Below are 12,310 nucleotides of genomic sequence, written 5' to 3' on the forward strand. Positions count from 1 at the left end.
ATCTCTGACCTTCCCCTACTCATGCTCTCTCTCTCTCTCTCAAAAATAAATAAAACTTTTTAAATAATTTTAAAAATGAAAGGGAATATTAAATAGTGTATTATAATTTACATTAGAAAGTGAATTAAATATACACATATATACCCTCTTCTTTTTAATGACTGTATTCCACATGTGATTAGAGAACAAAGGTATAATAAGAAAATCAGATCCTCTAAGAATACAATGGCTATTGAAAACTAAACTATGTCAGATGTGACATTTGCTAACAGTTGGATGAGTACAGTGTCAAAGTAATGAAAGGAAATGAAATAATGAAAAAGGAGCAGTTATCTTTCAACAGCCATAGTCCATTTCCTACTTTGGCTTTTTTGTTCTTCATCCCATTTGGAAACAAGTAGTATGGGAGATGGGTAGCAAAGAGACTAGTAGTTGTTTTTTTGACAATATTTTTTTCTGGACTGATGTACTCGAAGAAGGGGACTTGATCAATTGTGTCCAGATTCCCAGTCTTTTTGCGATGTTCTTCAAAGTAAATCAAACTTAATATCTGCTGAAACCAGACGGTTCCTGTAAAAGAAAAATATTGTTTTCAATGGTGTACAAATTTGTCCCAAATGCAGATAGATGTGCCATCAGTGTTTTCTTCAGAGTTTGTTCCTCTAACGTGTATAATGGTACTTTCCTCAGAATGGAATTTTCAATATATAAAAAATGCAGTATGATAAAAACCAAACAAACATTTTCTTTGTTTTTGCTTGTAAGGAGATACTCCAATTGAAAGTCTGTGAGCATTTGTCCCACTAATTGGTTCTATGACTCTTCTGTTCTTTCTTCTGCTTCATATGTAGGATTTTTAAATGATCTTCTATGCTAGCTCTAGATATCCTTCCCCAAACACATTCATATGACTTCAGGTAATATAAGCCAAGAAATAGGAATTCCACCAAAAGAGTCACTTTCCATCTTTCCCACCTACCCCATGTTTCCTACTGCGCCCATGATGTCCACCCTAGGAAATAGTATTCATTATAAATCCCTAAAGGAGGCTCTGTGCCCTACATGGAGACAGGAAGGGAAAGATAAGTTTGAAGTTGGACCTTTTGCTCTCTGTGGTATGTGACCAATTATTCTGATGACTATTTGTTTTAATTCCCACTAAAGCGGGCAATTATTCTGATGACTATTTGTTTTAATTCCCACTAAAAGCGGGCATTTGTCACAGGATATGTGGATATAATTGTTTACTTTAGATTTCTTACAATTCTTATTCATGCTTCCTATATGGGACTCTTAAGATTAAAACATACTCTCTATAAAGGTCATGGTTCTGATATATCCAGGCAGTAACTTAAAAAAACCTACCCCAACTAAAAGTCACAAGTAGCAGTAATGTTCAAATCAACTTCTGAAATAAGAAAACCACTGGTCCCTCATCAAATCCCATCCAAGTTTTCCTTCCTAAGACCATCCAAACACCCATGCTAAGCAGCAGCCCGTGGTGAGCAAGATCATTGCTGTGCATACATGCCTTGCTGGCAGGTACAGCTGGGGTGTATCTGCTTCTCCCAGGACCTTCATATTGCTGGTCATAGTCCTCCAGTGTTGCCCAGGGAAACATGACCACATGTGCTACTAGTTACCTCAGCAGGAACTGAAATTCAATGAAGACTCCTTTTTCTAAAGCTCTTAATGTGTTTCTTACAAATTTTTATCATTCTCGGATAACCAATACTGCTTCTGCAGGAGGTACTTGAGCTTCAGGGGGGCTGAGGGATTATCAATCATGCCACAGTTCTGCAGAGATTCAACCATGTGATTGACACATCTCTGCAGAGATTCAAATATTCAAAAACTTTTTAGACATCTCATCTCTCACTCCCTCTTTCAAACTTTGTCCAATCTTTTTTTTCCTCCTTTCCTCCCTTCCTTCTTTTTTCCTTCCTTCCTCCCTAACCTCTTCCTTCCTTCCTTTCTTCCTTGTTTCCTTTTTTTATTCTCAGCCCATTTGATTGTTAGTTGTTAGTGAAATGGGGTACAAATTATTTACTTCACTTGTTGCTATATTAACATCACTGACTCACTGCAGGGCTTCCCTGGTCTTTTTTCCCTTTGTTCTCATTTGCTGTTTTCATTCCTACCACTAACCCCTCTTCATACAAGAGGCTTTGGGGTTTAAAGTACATTCCTCATTGGAAAGTACTCTTATGAAATGTGTAGTGTTGTTCATGTTTCTATTTTGTATCCATTTGCATCATTTCTTTCCATTTTCCATTGTGCACCCTGGTTTAACATTCATTTATATGCCACATCTGATCCATTGTGCCTGACAAATACCATCTTTCTGGGTGTGCATTCGACACTGATCTGTCCGCTTTCCCCAAGTGGACCCCCCACCCCAAACAACACTCCCATGTATATCCTCACTCATGTTTGCTATGTGCCTGTATGAGATTTTCTTGGTTCAAATATTCAGGTGAGGAAACGCCTGGTATGTCTGCATTTCAGTTGTCCAGGTGGTACCACACTGGTCTCCAACCAATGGCTGCTTCAAACTGTTCTCTCAGGGCAAAATGCTTATGCATATAGATCTCTGTGCTCTCCTGGCCATATTCAGATTTGCTCATCTTCTAATTTTTGTCAGCATAGTAGATATAAAGTAATATACCATTGTCTACTAATTTGGGGGTTTGGGGTATTGGTAGAGAAGGTGGTTTTCTTCGGTAAATTTTCAGATCATTTTTTGTCTCTTTTTTCCTCAGAATGCTGTCCCATACTTGATTTGTAGTCCTAATATATGTATAGATAAAAATTATATTTTCATTGCGGTCATAGGATATATATTCTCTCTTTCTCTCCACTAGTAGCTTTGCCCAAATGATTTTTAGTGAAGCAAAATCCAAACTTCTTGACTTTGATGTAATTGAATTTATTAAATTTTTGCCTGTATTTTATTTTTTGTTTGTTTCAGGTTTTTTTATTGCAATTCTAATCTTTTGACATAGAGTAATATAAGTTTCAGCAGCAAAATTTAGTGACTCAACAGTTATACATAGCAGCCCGTGATCATCACAACAAATGCCCTCTTTAATGTCCATCACCTATCTACCCATTTCCCACCCAACTCCCTCCATCAATCTTCAGTTTATTCTCTATCAGTAAGTGTCTCTTTTGGATTGTTTCCCTCTATTCTCTGACCTCAACTCATTCCCATGTGCTCATTTGTTTTATTGACTGAATTCCATGTATGAGTGAAATCATATGGTATTTGTCTCTCTCTGACTGGCTTATTTCACGTAGCATAGTACACGCTAGGTCCAACCACGTTGTTACAAATGGCAAAAATTCATTCTTTTTGATGGCTGGTAATAGTTAATTGTCTATACATATATACCACATTAAAAAAAAAATGTTTTGCTCATTTTTGAGAGAGAGAGAGAGAGGGAGAGAGAGAGAGAGAGAGAGAGAGAGAGAGCGAGCGAGCGACAGCCAGAGCAGGTGTGGGTCAGAGAGAAAAGTAGACACAGAATCTGAAGACAGGCTTCAGGCTCTTAGTTAGCTGTTAGCACAGAGTCTGACATGGGGCTCGGTCCCTGATACTGCAAGATTATGACCTGAGCCAAAGCTGGATGCTCAACCTACTGGGCCACTCAGGCGCCTCGACACCACATCTTCTTTTCCATTCATCAGTCAATGGACATTTGGGATCCCTCCATAGTTTGGCTATTGTCAATAATGCTGCTTTCAACTTGGCGTCCATGTGCCCCTTTGAATAAATATTTTTGTATCCCTTGGGTAAATAGCTAGTAGTACAAAAGCTGGGTGATAAGGTAGTCCTATTTGTAACTTTTTCGGGAACCTTCATATTGTTTCCACAGTGGCTGCACAAACTGGCATCCCCACCAGCAGTGTAAGACAGTTCCTCTTTTTCTGCATCCTTGCCAACATCTGTTGTTTCCTGCACTGTGCATTTGAGACATTCTAACAGGTGTGAGGTGGAACCTCATCATGGTTTTCATATGTATTTCCCTGAGGATGAGTGATGTTGATGTGTTTGCATGCATCTGTTAGCCATCTCAGTGTTTCAGGGACAATACTCATTCCTCCTTAATTCTCATTTCTTCACTGGATTATTTGTTTTATGGTGTTGATTTTGAAAAATTCTTAATAAATTTTGTTTACTAACCCTTTATCAGACAGGTATTCTGCAAATGTCTTTTTTATTCCATAGGCCAACTTTATTTTTGCTATTGTTTCCTTCACTGTGCAGAAGCTTTTTATTTTTATGAAATCCCAATAGTTCATGTTTGCTTTTGTTTTCCTTATCTGTGCCAATGTGTCTGGAAGAAAATTTCTCTTGCTGAGGTCAAAGAGGTTGTTCCCCAGGTTGTCCTCTAGAATTTGAGGGATCCTGGTCTCACATTTAAGTCTTTCATGCAGTTTGAATTTACCTTTGTGTATGGTGTAAGAAAGTGGTCCAGTTTCATTCTTCTGCTTGTTGCTTTCCAGTTTTTTCACCACCACTTTTTCAGGAGTTAGTATTTTTTTCCACTGGATATTCTTTCCTGCTTTGTGAAGATTAATTGACTATATAGTTGTAGTCCATTTCTGGGTTTTCTATTCTGTTTCATTGATCTATTTGTTCTATGTGTTCTTTTGCCAGTAGCATACTGTCTTGATCACTACAACTTTGCACTATAACTTGAAGTACAGACTTGTGATGCTTCCAGCTTTGGTTTTCTTTTTCAACATTACTTTGTCTATTGGGGATCTTTTCTGATTTTATAGAAATTTTAGATTGTTAATTCTAGCTCTGTGAAGAATGCTGGTGTTATTTTGATAGAGAGTGTACTAAATATGAAGATTGCTTTGGGTAGTATCAATATATATCTTAATAATATTAGTTCTTCCAATCCATAAGAATGGAATATATTTTCCATTTCTTTGTGTCATCTTCAATTTCTTTCATAACTATTCTAAAGATTTTAGAGTCCAGATCTTTTAGCCCTTTGTAAATGGAATGGATTCCTTGATTTCTCTTTCTGCTGCTTCATCGTTGCTGTATAGAAATGCAACCGTTTTCTGTATGTTGATTTTTGTTCTGCAGCTTTCCTGAATTTGTGTATCAATTCTAGAAAATTTTTCATGTAGTCTCTTAGGTTTTCTACATAGAGTATCATCCCATCTGTGAATAGTGGGACTTTAACTTCTTCCTTGCCATTTGGATGCATTTTATTTCTTTCTGTTTCATTCCTGGGTTTAGTACTTCCAGTACTATGTTACATAACAAGTGTGACAGTGGACATCCCTGTCTCATTCCTGACCCTAGCAGAAAGCCCTCAGCTTCTCCTGTTGAGGATGATATCAACTGTGAGTCTTTCATAAATGGCCTTTATGATTTTGAAGTATGTCCCCTCTATCCCTACATTTTTGTGGATTTTATCACAAGTGGATATTTGTCTTGGTCAAATACTTTTTCTGCATCTACTGAGATCATATGATTCTCGTTTTTCTTTTATTAATGTAATATGTCATTTGATATATTTGCAAATATTTGTTTCTATATCATATATTTCTGCTCTTATCTTTATTATTTTCCATATTCTGCTGGTTTTGGCTTTATTTCTTGTTCTTTTTCTAGCTCCTTTAGGCATAAGCTTAGATTGAATTTTTGAGATTTTCATGACCACTGGAGTTAGGCCTGTATTGTTATATATTCCCTTTTATGTTGGTTTTTGCTGCATCCCAAAGATTTGGACTATCATGTTTTCATTGTCATTTATCCCTGTATTTTTAATTTTTTTTCTTTAATTTGCTGGTTGATCCATTCATGCTTTGTAGGATAATTTTTAACTATCATGTAGCTGAGGGCTTTCCAATTTGTTTTATGGTTGACTTCAGGTTTCATAGTTTTGTGATCTGAAAATATACATGGTATGATCTCAATCTTTTTGTACTTGTTGAGGCCTGATTCCTGATCTCTTATGTGATTTTTTCTGGAGAATGTCATATGTGCACTCCAAAAGAATGTGTATTCTTCTTCTTTAAGATGAAATGTTCTGGATATATCTATTAAATCCATCTGTCCCAGTGTGTCATTCAATGCCATCATTTCTCTATTAATTTTCTACTTAGATGATCTATTGATGTAAATGGGGTATTAACGTCCCCTACTATGATCGTATTATTATCAATAAGTGACTTTATGTTTGTTATTCATTGTTTTATATATTTGGGTGCTTTCAAGTTGGAGGCATCATAATTAAAATAGTTATATCTTGTTGGATAGAACCTTTATTTGTGACCTAGAAACTTTCTTCCTCTCTTGTTAGTCTTGGTTGAAAAATCTAGATTTTCTGATAAAACCATTGCTGCTCTGGCTTTCTTTTGACCCTTGTTTTCATGATAAATGGTTTCCTTCTCCTCACTGTCAATCTGCAGATGTCTTGGGGCGCCTGGGTGGCTCAGTCCGTTAAGCCTTCAGCTTCCAGCTTTGGCTCAGGTTATGATCTCACGGTTCGTGGGTTCGAGCCCCGCATCGGGCTCTGTGCTGACATTTAGCTTAGAGCCTGGAGCCTTCTTCAGATTCTGTGTCTCCTTCTCTCTCTGAACCTCCCCTGCTTATGCTGTCTCTCTCTGTCTCTCAAAAATAAATAAAAAACATTTTAAAAAATGTAAAAATCTACAGATGTCGTTAGGTCTAAAATGAGTTCCTGTGGGTCTCCTATAGATAGGTCTTGTTTTGATTGGTTTGGTTTTCACACATTTTGACACCCTATTTCTATGGATTGGAGGATTTAGTCAATTTACATTTAGAGTGATTATTGATAGATATGAATGTCATCTATTTTATTACTTGTTTTGTTGCTGTTTCTGGAGATTTTCTCTGTTCCTTTGAGTCTTTTTTGTTTTCGGACTCTCCTAACTATCCAACAAGTCCCCTTTAATATTTCTTACAAAACTGGTGTAGTGATCATGAACTCCTTTAGATTTTGTTTGGGAAACTCTTTATCTCTTCTTCTATTCTAAACGCTATCCTTGCTGGATAGAGTACTCCTGGCTGCATATTTTTCCCATTCAGGACTTTGGCTATAATGCTTTTCCTTTCTAGTTTGCCAACTTTCTATGGATAAGCTTGCTGCTAACCTTATTTGTCTTTCTCTGTAAGATAGGGATTTCTTTTGCTGCTTTTAGAATTTTTTCCTTATCTTTATATTTTGCAAAGTTTTTTTATGCTGTATCTTTGTTTGAATCTGCTTTTGTTGATTTTTCTAGGAGTTCTTTATGCCTCCTGGATTTAGATATCTGTTTCCATCTCCAAGTTAGGGAAGCTTTCAGTTAGAGTTCACTCAGATAAGCCTTCTACCCCTTTTCCACTCTCTTCCTTTTCTAAGACTCCTATGATATGAATATTCTAACTCTTTTTCAGGCCTTTGGGTTTCCTATGTCTACATTCATGATCTAATATTTTCCTTTTCCTCTTCTTTCAGCTTCCTTATTTTCCATAATTTTTGCTTCTATATCACATATTCATTCCTCTGCTTCTTCCATCCTATGGTCCTTATATCCTATGGGTTTCACATGTCAGTTATAGCAGTTTATATTTCAGCTTGACTAGTTTGTATGTCTTTTATTTCTGACATAAGGGGTTCCCAGGTGCCTTGTATCCTTTCCATAAGCCCAGCTAGTAATTTAATGATTATTGAATTTAATTCTGGATTAGACATATTACTTATATCTGTTTTGATTAGGTTCTTGGTCACCTGGACCTCCACTTGTTCTTTCTTTTGGGATGAATTCTTCTGTCTTGGCATTTGTCTAGGTGTCTTTATTCCATGACTTAGAAAGGCCTGTTATGGTTCTTGCCCCTGAGAAAAATTGCTTTATAAAGAAATCCAGGTACCGACATTTCAGGAAATGTTTCTTGTGTATCCTGTGTACTTACTGCTATTGTGTTTTGATTGCTCTTTCCCTCAGGCCAGTCATCCATAGGAGTTACAATTTTCCTTTAGTGTGAGTACTTTGATTTTTTCCAGTGTGTTGAGAGTTTTAACTAGATATATTTTGGTCTGCTTGTTTAAAGAGGCTAGTTCCAACTTCCACTAGATCTGAAGCTCTGAGGCACCCTTTGATCTGTAGACTTGGTGCCTGTGGGGGTTTGTGCTGGTCTTCTGGGAGAGGGTCTACTGCCACTCTGCCTCTCAGGCACACTTGCCCTTGGACAGAAGCACCTGCAGACTGCAGGGCAGTGGGACTTTCTGTAAGCAGGTGAAGCCTCCACTATGAGTGCTGTGTGGCTCACTGTAGTCTGTCTGTACTGATGGTTGGAGATGAAAATGGTGTCAACCAGCTCCTTTTTCCTTGGAGAGGGAAATTCATACCCACACCTGCTCTGGAAACTCTCACAGAAGAGCAAACAATCTCTCTTCATTGTTGAAGGCATCCCCCAGATTCGTGCCTTCATCCAGTCTGTGTCTGAGCCATCTGCCCACCTAGCAGTGTAGGGCTCCGTGTTTTATCTCATGCATGCTGACTGGGTTTTAAAACTCTAAATTTTAGAAACAGATATAGCATAGATTCACGGAGGATTCATGGGCGAGGGTCTCTCACACCAGCTGGTACCAGTCTGTTCCAGGGCAGTATCACAAATGCACAGTGGCTTGGTGTGTATGGTAAAGCACAGCAAAAAGCCAGGCCCAGTGGCTGCCTTTGCTCGTATGCTGATGAATTGTCAAAGAAATGCTGTGTGCAGGTTCTTTTGTCCCTTGGAGTCAGTGCCACCAGCAAATGTGCTCCCTGAATGGGAACTGTCTTTCCCAGTGCAACACAGAAGATCCTTGGGCCTCACTTCCTACTTCTGGGCTTCTGCCTTCTTTCTCCACAGGAGTACCTTTACACCCACCAGACTCCCCATTGGTGATAATGGGTAATTTGAAGCCTTCAGACTTTGAGTTCTGCAACTGTAAAAATCCTGTGATAATCAGCCCATCTAGTAGTTCCAGTCAAGGGCTTTAAGAAAGTGTTTTCTTGCACTATGCCCTGCACCCTCCCCCCTCTCTCTCTATCTCTCTATCATTCTCTCTTTTCCCCCTGATCAGGGCTCCCACCCTTCTGAAGACCCACAATATTTTTATTGCCAAATCAATTTCTACACTTCCTACCTTATGTGCTGTGGCCTCTTTTCTCCCTCTGTTGTGCAGTTTGTTCACTTAGTCTTGAAAACTTATTTCCTGGGTATTCGGAATGATTTAATATTTCTCTAGCTATGTTAAAGAAACGAGGCAAACATGGGGACCTCCTAACATTCTAGTACCCTTGATTCTAGAAAGCCATCTTGAACCTTCTTCTTTGAACAATTGTTTAACAAGTTCTTCAGCACTGTTCAGTCACAATTATTTTTTTCTATATTTTTCTAATAGAATTTGTTGTATAGTTTCATCTTTAATCTTACTGTCTTAGTACACTTGAGGTTTACTCTTTTATCTGGTGTTATGGATCCAGCTGTATTTTCTGCATATAGTGATTGAGATTTCCCAACATTCTACATACTGTCCTTTCCCCAATAATAGATGGACCACGCTAAAATTTATGTTGAATCCTCCTATACACGTGGAATTCATTGAGGTCTTTCCTCTTAGCTTACCCTACATGTTCTTTTTAATGAACTATTTACCTAATTATGGCCTTGAAATAAAGAAACAAAGTAAATGAGTACACATGTGTTATATTTTAATGTGATAACCATCATATTAGAGAGAGAAATAAGAGTAGCAAAGAAGATTGTTGAATTTTTCAGTGGGGTTGAATATTTAAATATACTCATCCAAAATTCTACCGTGAGATATAATTTTTAACAAGGACCTAAAAGAATAAAATAGTAATCCATGCACATATTTGGGCGAAGAGCATTACAGTATAGGGAAATTAGGAGTACAAGGAGCCTAAGGCAGGAACAAGTCTGTTATATGGAGGATGACCAAGAAAACCAGTCTTACTTTGGTAAAAATATAACAACTATTTTTTTCTGGGGGTGGGGGGTCGCTGTTTGGCTCAGTCTTGATTTCTGGTCAGGTCATGACTTCAGATTTTGTTATTTCAAGTCCCTCTTCAGGTTCTGCACTGACAGCATGGAGCCTGCTTAGTTTTATCTATTTCTGCTTTTTGATGTTTTTTCTTTCTGTCTCTCAAAATAAATACATAAACTTAAAAAAAACCTAAGTTTCTAACAAAGTTAGAAAGAATTAATATGAATCCTAAACTATCTCTTCTCAAAATTGACAAGAAGAAAAACTTCTAACTGAACTCATTTTACATGGTCCAGAATATGTGATAAAAACTAGACAAGGACACTACAATAATGGAAAAATAGAGGCCATTATCTTCATTAACATTGATGCAAAAATCTTCCTCAACATATTAGTAAAATGTTGAATTCAATATTTGAATTCAATACTTTCAAAGGATAATCCACCATTATCAGGTACAATTTAATCCAAAGATACTAGCATGCATCAGAACCCCCATTTCAGAGTGATATACTGCAATAAGAAAATGAACTATAAAAACCATATTATCATCCCAGTAGATGCAGTGAAAGTATTTGACACAACCGAACATTCATTCATGATATCAGGTCTCAACAAAATATGTATTCGGGGAACATATCTTAAGTTACAGTATGCCATTTATGTTAACTTTATAGCCACCATCATACCCAATGGATAACAACTGAAATGTTTTCATCTAAGATCAAACCAGGGTAAGGGTGTCCCTTCTCACTCATTTTATTGGAACTCCTAGACAGAGCAATTAGGCAAGAAAAAGAAAAGCCCTCTGAGCCGGGAAGGAGGAATAAAACTGTCTCTATTTTCAGATGATAATGATAGCATACTTGAAAAATCCCAAAGACTCTATCAAAAATAATGTTAGAATTCATGAGTGAAGTCAGTTATGTTGTTAAGTCACAGAATGTGAATCAGTATACAAAAATAATTGCATTTCTATAGTAGAACAAAAAACTATCAGAAAGAGAAAGAGACATCCCCATTTATAATAGCATCACAAATAATAAACATATATATGAATATATTTATCCAAGGAAGCAAAAGACTTGTACAATGAAATCTAAGAGAAACTGCTAAAAGAAATTGAAGAAACTACAAGTAAAGGAAAAGACATTCCATGCTCTTGGATTAGAAGAAAGTGCATTGTTAAAATGTCCATGCTACACAAAGGAATCTACAGATTCAATTCAATTCCTATCAACATTACAATGGCATTCATCATGGAAAGAGAACAAATGATCCTTAAATTTGAAAGCATACAAGATCTCGAATAGCAATTTGGAGAAAATATAACAAATCCTGAGGCATCAGACTTCTTGGTTACAAATAATATTACCAAGTGAATTAAATCACAACAGTATGGTATTGGAATAAAAAAAGACATTTTGATCAATGGAACAAAATGGCACAGAAGTAAGCCAGCACCAGTATGGTCAATTAATTTACAACAAAGGAGCCAAAAATATACAATGAGGGTAGAATAGACTCTCTCTTTAGTAAAAGGTGTTGGGAAAATTGGATAGCCACATGCAAGGAATAAAGCTGTATCACTCTGCTACAAGATATACAAAAGTTACTCAAAACAGGTCAAGAACATAAATATAAGACCTGAAAGCATTAAACTTTTAGAAGAAAACATAACTTGAAGACAGTCTTAGCAAGGGTTTTGTATGGAGTGGGGATATCTCACCATAGATAAATGCAACAAGAGCTAAATAATCAAGAGAACATCACACTCAAAGGCCTCTGTAAAGGAAAGAAAGCTAACGACAAAATGAAAAAGCAACCCATTAAATGGGAAGATATTTGAAACTTATTTATCAAATGAAGAATTAATGTCCAAAATATATCAAGAACTCATAAAACACAATAGAAAAAAATAACAGAAACCTGACTAAAACATGAGCAAATGATTTGAATAGACATACATGTATATATGTTTTAGTCTGAAATGAAGGCTAAAATACAGTGTGACCCAATGTGAGACTACTACACATTATGGTACTTAATATGTTAATTTTCCTCCTTCTCGTGCACTTAATGATTAAATACAGCTTCAACAATATGTCTGAAGTAGCTGCCTAACTGATAAATATTCTTGCATCCTTTCCCAGCTCACTCAGCAATTTAGTGTTTGACAGGGCTTCTTCAATCTATCTACTTCAATATTTTCTCCATTTCCATGACCACAGCAAAAGTAACTGATAGGTACACTGAGGAAGACATTATTTAACAGGATGTTAAAC

General features: G+C 36.8%; 1 protein-coding gene across 1 annotated transcript in view; it reads right to left on the reverse strand.

The window, feature by feature from the left end:
• Window positions 1-265: 265 nt before the first annotated feature.
• LOC115295316 (amine sulfotransferase-like) overlaps window positions 266-12,310 on the reverse strand; it is a 12,388-nt gene continuing 343 nt past the window's right edge. Inside the window, exon 2 of the mRNA XM_029943214.1 lies at window positions 266-570. Coding sequence (XP_029799074.1) covers window positions 266-570 — 305 coding nt within the window. The remainder of the gene's footprint in view (window positions 571-12,310) is intronic.

The sequence above is a fragment of the Suricata suricatta genome, chromosome 7 (genome assembly GCF_006229205.1).
Source record: "Suricata suricatta isolate VVHF042 chromosome 7, meerkat_22Aug2017_6uvM2_HiC, whole genome shotgun sequence".
In the NCBI taxonomy this organism is placed as follows: domain Eukaryota; kingdom Metazoa; phylum Chordata; class Mammalia; order Carnivora; family Herpestidae; genus Suricata; species Suricata suricatta.